The sequence below is a fragment of the Cydia splendana genome, chromosome 11 (genome assembly GCF_910591565.1).
Source record: "Cydia splendana chromosome 11, ilCydSple1.2, whole genome shotgun sequence".
Classification (NCBI taxonomy): Eukaryota; Metazoa; Arthropoda; class Insecta; order Lepidoptera; family Tortricidae; genus Cydia; species Cydia splendana.
The window spans coordinates 15,497,385-15,517,912 of NC_085970.1; the positions used below are offsets into that span (position 1 = coordinate 15,497,385).

Genomic DNA, 20,528 nt, shown 5'->3' on the forward strand with positions numbered 1-20,528 from the left:
TTTCGGGGTTTTCGGGGGCGATAAATCGATCTAGCTAGGTTTATCTCTGGGAAAACGCGCGTTTTTGAGTTTTTATATGTTTTCCGAGCAAAGCTCGGTCTCCCAGATATTAATATATAAATTGTGTAATGGATGTAGTGACATCCGCGGCGGCATCCATGGACGTGACCACAAACATGAGAATAATTCAAAATTTAGCAGTGGAATATACTCACAGCTCGTCCGAGAGGCCGCCAGTGTAGACAGGGCATTGTTTAAATGTTTGTACTCGTCTTGCGCCAAGCACAACCTCTGCTTTTTCACATCGTACATCTCCTTCTTCGCCTGTTGACAAACAGAGACAGAATGTTAATATTTCAAATATGTAGATCAAAAAATCTTATCAATATCAATACTATCTCCATAACAAATTTCATCTAAATTGGTTCAGCGGTTTAAGTGTGAAGAGGCAACAGACGGACAGACAGTTACATTAATAATATTAGTAGGGATAGTAAGAATATCAAATTAAGATGAGTTGTATTGCAGATCCTGATGTCACAAATAAAATAAGTACCTACATAGTTTGAATATATTGGCATACGTTTAAAATTTTACCATTACAGCACATGAAGATGAAGCTTTTAATAGGAAATTTCCTCAACACAAAGTTTTAGTTAGTTTGCACATAGCCAGTAGAAAGGTGTTATAAACTTTTATAGGGCTAGGAAAACACACTGTAGTTTATAAGCTTCCATACATAAAATACAGCAATGACTGCTTTATGAAATTATGACAGGCTGGCTATCCGCTTTTCGCCTTATTAGTAAAAAAAAAACAAATTTATTAAGTGCACCTAAATTTACAGATTGACAATAAATTCTCGCAACTTGTTCTGTTTTTGATAAGATATCGCAAATTTATAAGGGCCGATACAGACGGCTGCAACCCGACTACAACTTGTATAGGAACTGCACGCCGACATTGCATTTGGCGTGCAGTTCTCATTCCAGCTTTTGACTGCTTTGACTGGATTCCTAGTTTGACTACGGACTGACGAAGCAGAGCGTTGCAATAAGAAAATCAGTTTTATGATTAAATTATTCGTCGTAATAGTCGTTCGAGCCGGATACCTGGATAAGTCTAAATTTAGCCCAAAGCTTAATTTAAAACCTATTCGTCAAGTTCAACATTTTAAAAGTTCAAAAGCAAAATCAGCAGACGCATCCATCCATCAAGACCCCTCATTTGCATGCAAAAGAGCAAATCGAGAATTAATGGGTGTCAAGTCGAATCTTTACAATTATTAATTTTACGGTCAAAACTGACATTAACAAATTCACAGTTCTAAAGAAAATACCGGGTCATACGCTTCGCATCTCCTTACGAAATTCATCAGAACCCCTCCAATTTTAACAAGTCATTAGAGTAAAATTCCTTCGCATTTTTTTTTGTGACCGCTTTATTGACCAAGGTTTTTTTGCAACCGCTGAAATTCGTCGGTGATCGAAATTAGATTTACCACCATCGTGTTTAGGGGGACGCAATGGTTTGGAGTGACGACGGCGACTGCATAAAAAACTTGGTCCGACTAACTACAGCGTTGGGTATAGTTATACCTACTGAGCAACGAGTTTTTGATTGGAATGCTTGTAAAAAAAGCAACTACATCATTTCATACGGGTACATCCTGCGGCCGATCGGGTATCGAAACGCTATCGAAAACTTTTGATACCGATTGATCGCCGTATTTGTTTTATGAACAATCGATTGCTGTAATCTTCTAAAGGCACTTAATCATATATAAATTTGACAATTTAAAACGTGGAAGAATAATACTTATAAAATTTTAAAACCGAAATATTCTATGAAATAAAAAATTAAATTGGATCATGAAATAACATGAAAGATGGGAACCGTAGACAAACCTTCCGTTAAAGAAGATTTACTTTGGATTCCTATAACATTGGATATTTACAGTAAAGACCCTCAAGGATCCAGTGTGCCGGACAGCATGGTGCAGCCGGCTCCAAGTGTGGGGTGGACACTGCGGAAAAGTCCCATTCCTGCTGAGGACCTGCGTAGCCACATAACCTTGTCCTTCATAAAACGGCACTTCAGACATCGGCACTAATCTCACTTCCGCGGATCTGATCTGACGCACCGACAAAATGTTTTCATAGATCGCCTCATCCTCTAAATTCTGTCCTTCAGGGCAGAGGCGGTAACCGAATTCGCGACTGATCTCGTCTAGATTAGCGTACTCGGGACGCTTGCGGAGTTCCTCCAAGTTTTGGTACTGTGGTTCGTCGCGCACGCGCAAGCCGGCCGGCCGGGTGGACGTAGGATCGACGCGGACGCCGTATTCCGGCTCGCGGACCATCTTGGCTACTTGGTTGCCGAAGCAGCCTTTGCACCAGGCGCTGACCGTGGCCGCGCGCTCTCTGAAGGGTTCGAGCTCGGGAACGGGCGGCTGGGACCACATTTTGAGCGACCGCGACGGACACATCTTAACCCCCAAAAGGGCGCGCGTCGACTGACGCAGCGCGCAGCTCGGCGCGCAGTGGAATGCGCCCGCGCCGCCGAAAGAATGCGATCTCGGGCGCATTTCGGAGGTCGATCTCTCCGGGCCGTGCTCCCGCCTTCCCGAGCCGGCCATCTGTCGTAATAAGTTCGGAGAAGAAGTGTCGGGCTGGACGGACTGTAACGGACTCCCGGTGACCTCGCCCGTGTCCTCGCACGCGAACAACCACATTTGTATAAATATTAATAAAACTTTCTGGGTACCTTAGTATATATCAGGAAAGGTTAAACTATTCTACCTGAAACAGCGAGATGTCTACGCTCCAACTCATAAATTTTGATCATCGCTATTACTATAAACCCAAGCCATCAACCAATCGATCAAGGTAATCTAAAGATTGATACACCTATAGCTTCGTTTTGTCCGAGTCCATTTTTGAAATACATAAAAGGTGAATACATATATTATGGTATTGAGTATGTTTGTTTGTATGTACCTATAGGGCTAGTTAGCAAGAAATGCAGTAATCCGAGCAAAGCCGCCGCGCAGAGGAATGCAAGAAGCGCAGCAGTCGCACATGCATGACGTTGTTACTCGTACGAGGATTTTCTCACATTTTCCTGCAATCACCTAACAAGGGGTGTTCCGCAAAAGGCCTTAGTAAATACCATTTAATTTAAGGCCTCAATTATTATATATAAATTAATTAATCAAAAACTACATCTATAGCAAAACGCTTTTCATTTTAAAGAGAAGAAAAAAATAATATAAGAAAGGTACTTATGTCATAAAGTTTATTAGTCCTATTAAATTACACATCATTTGATAGAAACAAAGCATTCCGTTTGTTTTCAAGTCAATATCCATATATTATCTTAGTTAGTCTTAGATTAGGCCAAAACCGAGATGAGTGTGACTTGTAATAGACCTCTTAAAAAACTCATTAAATGCTTCCAAAGAGCCAGTATATTTTCCTTGAATTAAAAGATAGACTATAATACAAAGTCCGCAAAGAAAACCGGCAAGTAGATGAGTCGCAAGACGGGATTGCAAATGCACGTAAAGGTATTCAGGAACAAAAATGCGCACAAATGCGCATCTATACCTGCGCAAGAGCACCCTGCTGGGATAACCCCTAAAAGAAAAAGGCCACAAGTCTATATAAAACTTTTACAATATTGTGTCTTCTGAAGGTGGAATTGTCACTGAGCTTTGAGGTAATCGAATGGCCTAAAAAATAAAGACAATAGGTACTTAGATTTGATCGAACTAAATAATGTAAGTATTGTAGGTACTTAACCTGATAATAATTGTTTTTAATTAAATTACCAGAATCTAAATAAAATCTATTCCTGTTAGGAAAATCGACAATTTTGAAGCATTAAACCACTAGGATATTTGAACTAAAGGAGTAAACAGGAATATAAATAAATTGAAATGTGAACGGATATATCTTCTGGAAATTATATTTACGAGTATACCTATACTGTACCCATTTTCCTTGCTCTCCGATATACCTACATCAATAATGTTAGGAATGTTAACCACAGAAACATATTAAATACTAATTGCATGTATTATTAGCCGTGATGTAAAACATCACATGTCAATAAAAACACACGTGAGGCCTATTTCATCATCATCATCATCATCTCAGCCATAAGACGTCCACTGCTAAGCATAGGCCTCCCCCATGGACCTCCACACGTACCGGTTGGAAGCGACCCGCATCCAGCGTTTTCCGGCGACCTTAACAAGATCGTCTGTCCATCTTGTGGGTGGACGTCCTACGCTGCGCTTGCTAGTCCGTGGTCTCCACTCGAGCACTTTTCGACCCCATTGGCCATCTTCTCTGCGTGCAATGTGACCTGCCCATTGCCACTTCAGCTTGCTAATCCGGTGGGCTATGTCGGTGACTTTAGTTCGTCTACGGATCTCCTCAGGCCTATGTATGTGCAATCAATCAAATGTATTGTGATCTTTGGAAGAGTTCTTCGTCACTTATGGATGCAGATATACCTACTTAGAAATAACGATAGAAAAGTCGGCAAAAGCGATGTCTGTTGGTACCTATATCACAATTTTTAACAAGTGTCATTTGGTGAAGTGGAATTGCTGATGAATACCAGATCGGAACTCCTTATTTCGCTCTCCTCGTCTGTTTGAACTGATGATAATATCGTTTATTGACGTAAAACTAAAATATTTTAAATCTAAATGCCCGGTTTTACAACAGTTCGACATCGACATGATCTTTCAAAAACCAGTTAGGTATTCGTATTTTTATCTGAAGACCAGACCAAAACATCAGAAATATTCTCCCAAGGCAACTACATCAAAAAAACCTTTTCTAGGCATATCTCAAGATCAAAGGCAACCCTGTGCCACGTTCTTCTCACGAGTTACTAGGACGGTTGTCATTTTTTCCCCGGACAACCAACCGCATAATGCCATGCTCTTGGTTAGATTTTTTCTAGACAGGAATGAGACCGCACCGAAGATGCAACGTGAGGTTATGGAGAATCGTAATGCAATGCCATTGTAGTAAATAAGTTGTGTATTTTATGTCACTGAAAGCGACCAAGGAGAAGCAAGCTACTGGCGGACCCTTTTTACATTTGTGATGTTTTCTTATATGTATTATAGATCTGGCCAAATAAATGCCCTATTTGTTCCTAGGAATTCCGAAAATCGAATTTAATACAATTTGTATAAAAAACGAAATTATTTTTTAAGATCTGATGCACATTGTCCTATAACAGCAAAAATTCATTATTTCGTTTACCAAACGGGTTTGTATTTTTCTGAAAAATCTGAAACTTCTCTAGTATCTTTACCATAATAATCAACTGCGTTGTCTCTAAGAACACCAGAATTCTTGGGAGAGAAGAATTCTTGGGATTTGTTGCCAAGCGGACCCCAGGCTCCTATGAGCCGTAGCAAAATGCCGGGATAACGCGAGGAAGATGATGACGGTCTCCAAGAACAGATTGAGCATGAGCTATATCTATAATCTAATGTTTTTTTATCGATCACCCTAGTTGAATTTCTGGGCTAACTGAAAATCAGTTATGCGGAGTCCGGGCATAAATCCATGAATTTAACATTTAAATTGGAAGGCGTAGTTATTTCAAACTACAAAACAAAATAAATCGACCATCCACAACAACCAAAATGGTACGCTTAAAACGCTCCATGATCGAATTTTAATCGTGCTCAAAATCCTTTGAAATGAGCCTAATAAGCAGATTTTTGACATCGCCTGCAAATCGCTAAGCATCGACACATCCAAATCTCTTTATAATGAACCTGAACCTTTCCATGGTCAATTTGTGAACCTAGTTCTCATAATTTTAGATTGTTACCTGGAAGCGAGATGGAAAAAACTTGCATACCACACGTCGGAATGTAGGCAAGGGGCCAAATTACTTGCCTGGTACGTCAACTGTAGTTGGTAAAATTGCCTATTAAGATGGGTATTTTGGTATGTGAAAGTAATGGTCTCGAGCGCTGAGGAACGGTAGAATTAACTGAGATATATTACAGAAGTCTACTGGGAGTAGGTATCATAGGTAGGTATCATTATCAAATATGGCGGAATGTCTAAAATGTTTAATATGTTTAGTATCATCCCGATGACGCAATGAAACCACATGAAGACCGCATTCAGTTTCGACTTTTTTTCCGTGGAACGACAGCTGCAGGAAACTAAAGCTTCAGTTTAAAACATTTATAACTCAAAAAGGACTACCAAAAGCAATAAATGTGAGAGGCGATCCTCCCACTCCCGTAAAAAGCAAAATCAGAAATTCACTGGAAATGTTTTTAATAATTATTTTCTCATTGTTGGTAACTTTGCCTGGGGGTTTCTACGGAGCATCTGCCTCCCTTGGACCGGTTTTGGTCCAACACAGCCTCACAACCATCCCGCTTACTCCCGTGTACATATCTCGATATGATCATCTCGCTTGCTCCTGTGGCTTTTCGAAACTAATTTTACGTCTCTCATCGATGCCTAATGCTTGGGTAAAATCTGGTTTATACGACATTTAAATACCGATTCCACCATTTGTAACACGGGATATAGAGCAACCTCAAACAGCACGGGACGCTTAACCTATATTAACTGAACACAAAGTTGACTTCAGTTTTAGTTTGTAAACGAATGACGTCAATGGACCAAAAGCGGTTTCGAATCGAGTACGGTTCGGCTGCTAGAATTTCATGGACCAAAAATCGATTCGAAATTCAAAACAATGGCGCGCATTAAAAACAAAAGAAGGTCGCTGGTCGGTGCTAGATAATGTCCGTCCATAACCAAAATTCAACCTGCCCCGCGACTTTTTTTATTGCTCTCGACCGAGGCGGAGGCTTGGATGCGATTAAAATTCCTGACATGCCTCACGCCTCGACCCTTGGGCGTTGCGATCCATAGAGCGTACAATCGGACGTATCTTATTGTTGCATACCTTTTATTTATAATATTAAGTGCTTCGTGTTGAATAACGGTTGTGAAGATCGGAACGGAAAGTACGGGGGTACCTACGTTGGTGATAAATTGTTTAGTAAAAACTTGAGGTATATCGGTTTCTCTGCAGTATGGGTTCAGGACTTCTAAGTATTTAATTCGTTGTATAATAACTTGCATCCGTCAGTAGTGTTTTGAGCTGTAGTATAGAAAAACATCTTGAAATAACCGAATAATCCCAACATGCCGTATTTTCCGCTTCAAGCTTAAAGAGCAATCGCTTTTGTAAAAAAACTAGTAGGTACAGGTACATCCATCGTAAAATTTTGATAGCCAAGCAAATTCTGCTACATAATTTATAATATACTTACCTATATCAAATATAAATGGAGGTGGAAACTGTGAAAGGCTTTTATAGATGGCGCCAGCTTAGGTTTTAGTCCTTGTCTAGTTTCGTTCTATCAGATTTGGCTTAAGAGGAAGGCATTCTTGCTATAAAATTAAAAATAGAAACAAAAATTTTACACTATTCATAGGATTCACAGGTAATACGTGGGCAATACTGAAAGTTTCTGGATTCTGATAGGAATTTTTAGTATGTCCTAAGTACCTATACTGGCGTCATTTGGCAGCAAATGAATCGTATCTCTTCGACTTTTTGCATTTTCAGCTCACGATCTGTCAGGCCTCTTTTTAAACTCTATTCTTTAAAAACAAAAATTTTAAAATTGGAACGGCCACCTCTAACCGGTCAATAGGCGCTCGCGCACGCCACCAGCCCGTCCAATCTCCGGCAAGAAGCCCGGGCCACGAGCTGGCATTACCATATTACAGAAATGATTACCATTACAACATAATACGGCGGGGCCGGATAGCGCGAAAATTGCGTGGTAAATTAAAAACTTACCGGCATTTTTCAATTTTCAGTTTGGGAAAAAAGTAGGTTTAGGTAGGTATTTAGGTAGGTATATTTAATTCAAAAATTAGAAAAAGAATTATTGTATGGGAAATTCAAAACAAATTTTCTCAAAAAAAATCTCTTAATATTACACAAAAACAAAAACACTTTGAAAATTGTAGATTGGCATGTTTGTGAAGAAGGACCGTGAAAACGTAACCAAGAGTGGTATTCCATCTGTCTAATATCTTGGTCCAATGTCTGTGCATCTCACTATCTCGCTAAGCAAAATGTGAGACGCAAGACACATTGGACAGATGGAATACCACCCTAATAAGTTCCACTGATCGAGAGGCTGCTTTTAAGGCGCAAAAAAAGATCTGTTTGTATATTACCGTTACTTGAAACCTGTAAACCACACTTCATTAGGTTCAATATACTAACCCTGCCATGTCTATACATTTTTGAAACTGCGGTTTATGTCAAGAACAACATGCATCAATTTTCAATGTTTAAAAGTGCTCGCAGATGCGACAAAATTTACATCCAATCCGTGAACTCTGCTTTGCTTGCTAAAAGTATTTTTGGGATGGCACCTAAAATATACAATAAGCTGCCAAGACATATTATTACAATAGATAATTTAATTTAATTTAAGAAATGCCTGTATGGATTTTTGGTACAAAAAGCATGCTATTCGATAATGGAATATTTACTGGACACATTTTAATTTAGTTTTAAGTACACTCTTATTTTGCTTGACATTTTACATATTATTTTCGCTTGACATTATATTATAATTAGTGCATGCTCCATCTCTTCTGATTTTATATTTGTACGCCAAATGGCAAAACATAGTGAAACATAAATTATTGTATAAGATCTTTATTTAACCTATGTTTACAAATAAATAAATTTTGATTTTTGCTTTTGATTTTGATTTTTTGAAGTACCGGAATAAAATTTAAGTGGCAAGCACAGGGGAAAATTCCAAATGAACTTGAAATATGTACTAACGTAGAGTCCCGTACTCTTTAATTAAAATTTTCATGAAGTTCAAAATACTTAATTAAAAGAGAGGAACCAAAAAATGGAATTACCTAACTATTAAGTACGGTCAGCCAAGAAAGTGGTTTACCACTTTTCGACTCTATCAATCAGATGATAGAGTCGAAAAGTGGTAAATCACTTTCTTGGCTGACTATACCATCATATAGTTTCCGACAGCAAAAAAGTAAAATTAACATGAAAAAAAAAACTAAAAGTAAATAAATACAAATCATAAACTCGTGATGCGATGTTTAATTGAAAGTCGTATACTACCTACATGCAAATAAAAAAAAAAAAACAAAATGTAACAGGCATTCCACTAAGACTATTTCTATATAAGAAACAATCTTCAAGGGAAACACAAGTATCAATATCGCATGTTCTTAGAAGATGTGTGACTACATAGCGCACCATCTGTGGAACCATGCGGATTCGAACCCCGGACCTCTTGCTCGCGAAGCAACGTGTGTTACCGCTGGGCCAACTGTCGTTATCATCGAAGAGCGAAAACTACGGCTATACTTGAAATACGTGATGGCTGTAAGCTTGTAAAATCTTTTATTACAATTTGGCTCCTATAGTTAGGAAAGTAAGATCGCTATTCGAACGATGTTTTTGTTATTACGTCAAATAGTTTGAAATATATAACATGGACGGGTTATATTCCTAATTGAAGCCGAACAAAGTCATATGTGTACATACGCCCTTATTTTTGTGAAATTATATGTATTTAACCGTTACATATCTTTTCTTGAGGACGTTTTTAATAACTTATAATTATCATAGGTATGAATTAACAAACGAATTCTGAAGCCGGTTTTGTCGTTCAATTTCTATTATGTGAAATATAAGGCAAGATAATAGGCAACTTGATCGTCACACGTTTTTCTACGGCGTAACTCTAAAATACGACCAGGAAATCAGAACTATACGGTTTAGAAAGCGTAAATAAAAGGACCTCTACAATAAAAGGTGTAAATCAATTTACCCCCATACAGACTTGAAGGACATACAACCCATCCATCAAGCTAGGCCTTCACTGACAAAGAATGCACCGAATATTATTCATAACATGTAAATAAAAACTCGTTCTGTACGCCTTTTATCATACATCGTATAAAAACACGAAGACGTAAGTCGTTTTATTTCACACAAGATTGTATCGAAACCGAATTCTTTAAAATAAACTTGATTTCCATCTTAAAACGGTTAAATAATAAATAAAGTATTCATCTAATATCCAAACTCCGAAGTCAGTCTAGCATTACACACGATTATCCTTCGAGTGAGAGGAGAAAACGTCGTAAAAAAGTAAAAAAAAAATATGACAGAGCCTCGGCTGCACGAAACGAAGTTTGATGTATTCGTTTTTTACGCTTATATTCTTATTATTGGGCCCGAGCGCTCCCGGTGTTACGGCCGAGGAATGCGGTGTAGACGTACGAAAAGGCAGAACCGACCTTTTTTAAAATCGTCATTATATTTTGGTTGAAATTTTGTATTTTACTTATCCTGCAAGTTTGTATGTATCAAGTAATAGTATTTACACATATCCTGGAGGTCAAATTAATGATCATCAAGCAAAACAAAACGTGCGTCACGTTAAAAAAAAGTAACGAGAGTATTAAGTAAAACTAAACAAAGTTGTAACACTTGTAACACACTTTTTTGCATTCGACAAAAAACAATATATTAATCATATGTATAAGATTAGAGCTACTACATCTAGTGAAGTCATTAAGCTTCCGCGAGTTTTTACTGCTTCTCTTAATCAATAGATTACGACATCAGACGCCGCGAAAAAACAATCGACATGGGTTCTTATTCCCTTTGCAACCAGTTGGCTATAAATACATATCTTTTTGATAAACAAAAGCGTTAAAATTCGGTACATGAGCATATTAAATTATTCATAATTATCTTCGATACTACATACCATTTATATGTTATTAATTTATTATGTAAAATAATTTTGAAATAAGGGCGTATCTGGCAAGATATCGTAAATATGTTACCTACATTTAAAGCAAGTTCACGGTTTCGGATCGTTATTGATATCAAAACGGCCCAATAAATATTTTCCTAGTAATCAACCTATCACTGTGGCACGCTGATTGCCTGTAAAGTGCCAATTACAACATAATTGCGTTTGAAAATACGAAATGACATCAATCATACATTCCTGAACTAAACTCTTCGTTTTCGATCATTTGGTCGTAAGTGCCATGCATTCGATTAGTAACTTACAAGAAATTGTTAGTAAGACACATTTTAGTCAAGAATTCAATAAATTGAATATGGAAACACGTGTTTTAAGGTATGCGGAAGTAATTATTGCGGCAATAAAATCATGTAAATATAACAATGAATTGCTTTATGATGAACCAGTCACGAATGTAATATTTCAAGCTTATTGACGAGTATATAAACATTTAAATACGGAAAACAGCACATATGCCTTAAAATTAAAAAAAAAACCTGCGTAACGAAATGATTTACGGGTAATATTTACATATACATATCTCAAAAGATCGTACAGAAAACGCAGTTTCTGAAACTGAACTCGACACGGATGCAAAGCGTCTACCTGCGACCTTCAATTATAAACATCTCTGGAATCCGGTGAAAAAAAGCAAACACCCTTGTGAGCAGAATAAAAAAAAGTGAACCCACTGCTGGGAAACGTGGCTTCTTGGAATTCGCGTGCCATGCTGTTGATAGTAAAGAAAAAATCTATACGTTTGTGTCTAGAGTGGGATTTGATCCGTCCATTGTCTGGCATATCCAATGATAATATATCACACTGCTAGCTGATTAAAAAAGACGTATCTGAATTGAGGTTCGGTTGCACATAAATCTTTCTTTACTGTCACTGCATCAGGATTTGAAAGGAATCTAACACATCAATCGATAATAATGAGTTGCATTCCTGACGTCGTATGTCTATTACAGCTTTTTTGGAAGTATGTCATTAAAATATTCTTTTATAAACTGTATTATTGCAATAAACCTGCATTCAAAACACAAAAGCGAAATTCCTTTTTGCCTGTGACGTATTTTGGTACGTATTTTTTAAATTTCTCAATGTGTATGTGTATGTGTTTTCTCTATGTGTTTTGAAATACTTGTAAAGTAGAACCAAGAGAAGTCTGCAACGATTTTGATAGCACACGCAGTGCAAGTGTTATTTTAAACGTCAAACTTCTATGAAATTATGACGTATACATGTGCACTGCATGTGCAATCAAAATCGTTGCAGACTTCTCTTGGTCTGACTCTAGTAAACATAAGTAATATATTTCACTATGATCTTAACGTTTGTCAGTTAGTGTGCTTCATTTCAAATGTAAAAACTCCACGAATTTAAGCCAGAAGATAACAGTTCATCTAACATGCAGAATTATACATGCAAATTTATTGCGATGGGTAACTGCGTTAGTAGTTTTAGTTTTCTTTCCTTTAAGTATTTTTTAAATGAACTTGCAATAGCCGTTTGTATGGGCTCGCTAACATTTCACGACTATTCTGGTTCCGCACAGACTCTACTTCATTTCAACTTTAACACACCAATTTTTTCAACCTGAAGATTTCTTCGCATCTTAAGTAAAAATACATATACAGATGCATCATTTTAAGTGACGGAGGCATTTCTCTGCCACAGGGCACAGCTCAATACGCAATACAATTTACTTAGGCCCAGCAATTTGTACATCAGCTGAACAGTTCATAAATCTTCGTTGTGTTCTGTTCTGCTAATCGAAACAGACGTAACTACATAAAACTAAAGTACACATACGACCTTATGCCAAGTAAAATTTAAGTGAAATATATGTTGTTCTATTACGCGATAATAGACGTTATTCCAATGTGGTTAGTGTATTGACATGTGAGTGATAAGTTGGGTTTAGTGGACTTGGAAGAGAGTCGACGAGCCCCCGAGGCGATGCGTTTATGAGATCACTTCAATAGATTATGCTGAAGATAGATTGGAAAGGGCAACGGTTGTTTTACCTCGAACTTATAAAACACGAGTGTGGATAACACTCGTTTATAAAATTATATGAATAGACACGTACATAAATTATCGTTATATTTTTATTGAGAAAATATTTTGGTTCCTTTTTTTTAATATATTTAAATACTTAAGCAATTATTGCTATTATCCCCTAGACACTTGCACAATATCGCCACTCAAGAATCTTTCTGCGCCAACGGCCATCGTATTTTGATTAATTTACCTCGCCCTATAGCAGCCACTAAAAAGCTTCGGCCATAGTCAACTAATTCTCTGAGCTATGTCAACAACCTGGAAATATTGTATCCATCCACCATTAACATCATCGCCCCATCCGTCACTCGTGATCAATGTGACAGGCAAGATGGAATCCAATAATCAAATGTCTCGATTTTCTGCAATTTCACGTTCCTGAGATTCCCTGACACGCAATTTCAAGTTACACGCCCTTAGGGTACATGTCTAGTTACTAACTGGATTGGCGTATAGAAAATAAGCACTACTGGAGTAGCAATTGCGTAAATAAGCGTCCGAGAGAACAAGAAATTAAAGACAGCTTTAAAAAAGAAGAGGACGAATATTTAATAAGGAATGAAACTCCTTTTAATACTTCATTTAAATATGTACTTGTTATAAAATTTATTCATTTATTTTTTATTGCACAAAAGAAAACAAAATCGTACAAAAGGCTGTACCTATTAATGCTATTCTCTAGTAGTCAACCTTCTATTCTTATTCATGTTGGAATTTTCTTTTATTTATAATTGAAATGAACTAAGTACGAGTAGAAGTATACGTGTGTAAGTAGAGTATCGTACAGCTCAGGATTTAGTTATAGGACCGTTGAAAGTGTCTTACACATCATACAATCGATATTTATGTATTATACACAAACTCTGTTCATCCCGATCTGAATTGCTTTTGATTTGGCGAAACTTAAGCCCTGCGACGGATATTAGAGTACTATATTTTAGGGAATCCACCACCTGAGGGAAATGCAAAGGAAAAGAAACATATCGAATGCAATACAAGAGTTGGCAACAGTGAAAGCTGCGCTCAAGCTCTATGGATGGACATATAGAGATTATTTACGGATATCAAACTTTGGGTAAAAGGAAAATAAACAGCCCCCGAATCCGATTTTTAAGCTGGGACTGGTATATGTCCATCGCACTATATGCATGTGAGACATGGACGCTAAATAAGAGAGATGAAAAATATCTACAAGCATTTGAGATGTGGTGTTGGCGAAGAATGTAAGGAATAAGTTGGACGGAAAGAGTTACTAACGAAACCGTCCTCAACAGAGTGAAGGAAAAGAGAAGTTTAATGAGTATTATTAAAAATAGAAGAGGAAAAATGATCGGCCACCTGCTACGACACGACCACATCATCAGAAACATCATAGAAGAGCAAATAAATGGAAGGAGAGGGAGGGGAAGACCAATGAAAAGTTATAATGAGCCAAATAAAGGAGCATGTAGAGGCCGTGTCGTACCAGGACTAAAGGACTGGCTTCGGACCGACCAAGGTGGAGACAACTTCATCACGCTGCACCGACAAGAGCCCAGCTCTTAAATTAAAGGATGATGATGGTGTATTTATTAAGGAAAAATAATCACACTCAAGCGGAGCCGCAGGCACTGCTAACACCATATTCGTCCTTCGCCGTTGGCAACAGTGAAGGCTGCGCCGCGGCCTCGGCGCGTGCGCGCGGGAACAATGCGGCTTGTGTTACGCCGCGTCGTAAACTCGAGTGTGATGACCATAACTTTAGAGATGTTGGGACGGCTGTGTTGTCCAACGCATAGTTTGCTTCGTACGATATTTACGTTAGTAACAACTTTTCTTCCACAAATAAATGGACGTCAACAGAAAAAGGATTATTTATTTTCTTCCAATTATGAACATTATAAGTTCACCACTGAATCCTAAACACCGAAAGATCGTAACAGCAAATCTGCCCGGCAGGATCTCTTCGGGACTAGAACCGCTTTCCACGAAATGTCGAAGTTAACAGAGTACATTTCCCACAGTACCATGGCCCACACTGTTAAGAGCGCTATTACATTTCGGCGTTGAGCGAGTTTAGGTATTTTACGCGCTGCGGCAGGCCGTGCGAGCTCAGTACGCCGATCCCTTCTACCACACTCGCACTACAATGATGGATTAAACATTCTTGATCCTTCGCGAAGCATATTGAAATCAACCATAACAACACTAACTGTACTTAACTTTTAAAGTTCTAAAACTGTTATTTGGTAAGTACGAAAATACTAAATGCAGTGCAAATGTACATAGGGGCTGTTCATAAATTACGTCATCTATTTTTGACGATTTTTGACCCCCCCCCCCCCCCCTCAAATCATCCAAAAATCAAGCTTCGGATGAATCTGTTTCCTCCTACGTCATGTTACTCGTACTTATGAAGGTATATTACTCGAAAGAAATTATAGGTACCTACTCGCTTATTTACATGTTTCGTCATTGCATTTGGTACCTATAGGTTGTAAAGTTTGTATCAACGAGGGTTTAAAAACGAACTGGTACTGAGGATCTGATGATGATTAAGGTGGTCACGGATACCAATCAACCATGTAGTAACATGATTAGGCTCGTTTGATTCGTCTCAACAAGATCTTTGACACTGAAGATACACAGGGTCTGATGATGGAGCTGGAAGGTGGCCACGGGTACCAGTCTATCATGTAACTAAACAACTTCGTGTTTGGGCTCGTTTGATTCGTCTCAACAAGATCTTTGACACAAGACAGTACTCAGGGTCTGATGATGGAGCTGGAAGGTACCATTACCAATCAACCATGCAACTAAACCACATCGTGTTTAGGATCGTTTGATTCGTCTCAACAAGATCTTTGACACTAGGTGATACTCAGAGTCTGATGATGGAGCTGGAAGGTGGTCACCGGTACCAATCAACCATGCAACTAAACCACTTCGTGTTTAGGCTCGTTTTATTCGTTTCAACAAGATCTTTGACACAAGATAGTACTCAGGGTCTGATGTTGGAGCCGGAAGGTGGTCACCGGTACCAATCAACCATGCAACTAAACCATTTCGTGTTTAGGCACATTTTATTCATCTCAACAAGGTCTTTGACACAAGGTAGTACTCAGGGTCTGATGATGGAGCGCGAAGCTGGCGACGGGTACCTGTCAATCATCATCAGCTCCATCATCAGACCCTGAGTAGTATCTTGTGTCAAACATCTTATTGCGACGAATCAAACGAGCCCAAACACGAAGTGGTTCAGTTACATGGTAGACTGGTACACGTGGCCACAGTCCAGCTCCATCATCAGACCCTGAGTACTAACTTGTGTCAAAGATCTTATTGCGACGAATCGAACGAAGTCAAACACGAAGTGGTTTAGTTGCATGGTTGATTGGTACCGGTGACCACCTTCCGGATCCATCATCAGACCCTCAGTACTACCTTGTGTCAAAGATCTTGTTGCGACAAATCAAACGAGCCCAAACACGAAGTAGTTCAGTTACATGGTAGACTGGTACCCGTGGCCACAGTCCAGCTCCATCATCAGACCCTGAGTACTAACTTGTGTCAAAGATTTTGTTGCGACGAATCGAACGAAGCCAAACACGAAGTGGTTTAGTTGCATGGTTGATTGGTACCGGTCACCACCTTCCAGATCCATCATCAGACCCTCAGTACTACCTTGTGTCAAAGATCTTGTTGCGACAAATCAAACGAGCCCAAACACGAAGTGGTTCAGTTACATGGTAGACTGGTACCCGTGGCCACCTTCCAGCTCCATCATCAGATCCTGAGTACTATCTTGTGTCTAAGGTCTTGTTGAGACGAATCAAACGAGCCTAAACACGAAGTGGTTTAGTTGCATGGTTGATTGGTACCGGTGACCACCTTCCGGATCCATCATCAGACCCTCAGTACTACCTTGTGTCAAAGATCTTGTTGCGACAAATCAAACGAGCCCAAACACGAAGTAGTTCAGTTACATGGTAGACTGGTACCCGTGGCCACAGTCCAGCTCCATCATCAGATCCTGAGTACTATCTTGTGTCTAAGGTCTTGTTGAGACGAATCAAACGAGCCTAAACACGAAGTGGTTTAGTTGCATGGTTGATTGGTACCGGTGACCACCTTCCGGATCCATCATCAGACCCTCAGTACTACCTTGTGTCAAAGATCTTGTTGCGACAAATCAAACGAGCCCAAGCACGAAGTAGTTCAGTTACATGGTAGACTGGTACCCGTGGCCACAGTCCAGCTCCATCATCAGACCCTGAGTACTAACTTGTGTCAAAGATTTTGTTGCGACGAATCGAACGAAGCCAAACACGAAGTGGTTTAGTTGCATGGTTGATTGGTACCGGTGACCACCTTCCGGCTCCATCATCAGACCCTGAGTATTATCTTGTGCCAAAGATCTTGTTGAGACGAATCAAACGAGCCCAAACACGAAGTGGTTTAGTTGCATGGTTGATTGGTACCGGTGACCACCTTCCGGCTCCATCATCAGACCCTGAGTACTATCTTAAGTCAAAGATCTTGTTGAGACGAATAAAACGAGCCTAAACACGAAGTGGTTTAGTTGCATTGTTGATTGGTACTGGTGACCACCTTCCGGCTCCATCATCAGACCCTGAGTACTATCTTAAGTCAAAGATCTTGTTGAGCCGAATCAAACGAGCCCAAACATGAAGTGGTTTAGTTGCATGGTTGATTGGTACCGGTGACCACCTTCCGGCTCCATCATCAGACCCTGAGTACTATCTTGAGTCAAATAAATACATATAGAATGTCAGGTCGTTTCAAATATTTTTAATCCTGTCCGGTAGTTTATTAAACTGTACCATTATAAATTATAATACTATAAAATAGTGCTAGGATCAAAGTCTCTCGTTGCGGTTTACACGCACACAGTATAGCGTTTTACACGGCGCCCGCCGCACACAATGATAAAAAACCTCGTCGTCGCCGTTGAAAATGTGCGGAGCCGACCGACACACGTCCTGCCTCTACAAGCTCTGCCGCGGCACTGAGCTGGCGCAGCGCGCGTCATCGGTAATATAGAGTAGTTTTCAAAAAATTGCCAAAAAATTATAGTAGAATTTCATAAACACTAATGTATACCAACAGTATAAGCAAACGTTGCAGATTGCTTGAGTATGAAAATGACTTCGATATTAAGTAGATTTTCGTAGGAATTGACACTTGTTTCGGAGAGAAAATCGAGTTCGTTTTACTTTGATTTTCTCTTTCTCAAAGGTATGTAGGAAAAATATAGTTTGATATGCCTAAAGTACAGGGTATTAGTAATACAAAATAGCCAGGTTTAGCAGAGTAAAATTCTCAACATTTCCAAATAAGAGCTCGCCATTCAGTGCTTCACGGGGTTTTTCGGAAACGACCATCAGAAAAAAAATCATTACTAATTTAATAAGTCCTTTTTCTAATATTTACAACGATATTTATAAAGATAAGAAGACGCTTTTACTGGAACAAGTACTCATTGTTTCTAATAATGAGCGCAAAGTCCTGAATTTCGTCGACTAGTATCATCAATTTTGCATTATTTCGACTTTTCTTGTAAGAGCGCTCTTAACTATTCGTTAACCATCGGTAAAGCTTATTACAAAAGGCATAATGTCCACCTATGGATAGTTAAGAGTGTTGCTGTTTGCACCAGGAAGATGTAAATCAACGACAAAAACCATGGATATGCTGTAATGTCTGCCAAACGATAGTCGCCCTAACAATATACTTTTCGCGTCGAATGATGGTCTCTTTTGGTTGGGCTTAATTTAAAAATTAATACATAAATGTTACATTTCTAATCTTCCAAAACATGCCTACACACATTTTACGTGACATCTACTCCATATAAAAATGAACTGTCATAGAGAGGTACCTATAGATACGAACTTTTAACCTCACAACAATATCCGAAGAAAGTCCCAAACCATGGTGACTCGCTGTAACCAGAGACCGTACCCTGGACGCGTGCGCGTCCGCGAACGACCTCCGCGCCGGACCTTGCACGCAATTATGCATTTTCATACCTTTGAGACGCTGGCTTTATGGTGGAGTCCAGTTCTTGCATGAACTTTCAATATTTCATTCTGAATTAACCGCATCATGTTTGAGTTATGACATTTCACACACAATCACAAAATACTCTTTTTAATTTCATGTAAACTTGATATTTTTGATGACTTAATTCCAAAATTATTTTCAGTCAACAATAAATTTGGAACATATTATTATAAATTTTCCTATAAAGACTTCGTTCTTTTAATCTTTAAAAGACACGAAATATTTTGAGCACCTCTCTGAATAAATTAAGTGAAACCTAAAAATCCAAGTTATTTCGGATCGCATCCGTAATTTTATTATGAAGCACGAACGCGGGTCACAGAGTAGTAATGTGCGTTGGGATTCTGTAACCGCTTAAGAGTATCGCCCTCTTATATGCATCCGACCTTCTGGCACCAACATGGTTGTAATGGCGGCTTAAAAATAAAACGCAAAGAATGTTTATCATACGGAATTCTTTGTGAACAATTGACGTAAAAGGGAAATACCGAAGTTTTACGCGCTTTCGGATTATTTGAATATTCCAAATTCGAAGTATTTTCAGATAATTTTTATTTATACGGTGGCCAAAAACTAAGTGCATTCCCGTTGCCAGGGAGGTTTTGGGATTAAACTGAGCAACTTTTACTATGGGACCAACCCCGAAATCGTGAAAAGAAAATTACCCTTCCATAGAAAATGGACCAGCGAAAATGTGTGAAACAGCCAAATTTTTATTTCGCGATTTCGGGGTTGGTCCCATAGAAAAGTTGCTCAGTATACCGAACCCCAAAACCTCCCTGGCATCGGGAATGCACTTATTTTATGGCCATCCTGTATATTCATTTTACGAGCACATTAGTTATTGAACTTGGTTACCTACTTACAAAGTTTCTAGACAATGAACATGCATAAGCACAACACAAACTTGTGTCCCTAATATCAAAAATACATTCATGTTGAGTACTTACACCTCGCCTTTGAATTCCCATTCAAAACGCAATGTCATCGGCATTTCAGCTACAGCCATAAGAGATGGTAGGTAATTGGTGTTAAACGTCCCTTACACCAAATGGTACTAAGTTATTGACGTCGTGAAAGCCTAGGTATGTAATAGAGAAGAATGTCGTAAATACCAAATTCCATACATAAGCGTGTCTGTGTCAAAGCACGTGACTAAAGAAAAGCATTTACCATAAAATTTCAAATTGGAATTCTTTAGATTAAGGCATGTTTATTCTCAAGAAGTCATTCAACGCATCATTCAAAGTAATGGTGAAAGGTTAAACGTTAACGTTACTTTATCTTAAGAATTTTGATGTAACGTTACTTACAAGCACTTAAGATATTTATATTATTTATGTAAATTTCTTAGAATTATTCTAGTTTTTGCAGATACAACCCAAAGAATAATAAAAAGCAAATATACCGTATTATGAAATTTATGAATTATGAAAGATAGATGATCAATGACAATTATTGAATCAAAATTGCGCGCTCACGCTAAAAGATACAT

General features: G+C 38.6%; 1 protein-coding gene across 4 annotated transcripts in view; it reads right to left on the bottom strand.

The window, feature by feature from the left end:
• The window catches only part of LOC134794878 (protein kibra), a 103,800-nt gene that overhangs the window by 21,368 nt on the left and 61,904 nt on the right, over positions 1-20,528 (bottom strand). For 3 of the 4 annotated variants that reach the window (XM_063766705.1, XM_063766704.1, XM_063766707.1), the window contains exons 1-2: positions 1,958-2,736; positions 216-324 (exon numbers count right to left, since the gene is read on the bottom strand). In XM_063766705.1, the coding sequence (XP_063622775.1) occupies positions 216-324; positions 1,958-2,734 (886 nt within the window). In that variant the 5' untranslated portion in view covers positions 2,735-2,736. Of the gene's footprint in view, positions 1-215; positions 325-1,957; positions 2,737-20,528 lie in introns of those variants that run through there. The other variant, XM_063766706.1, reaches the window with a different exon arrangement.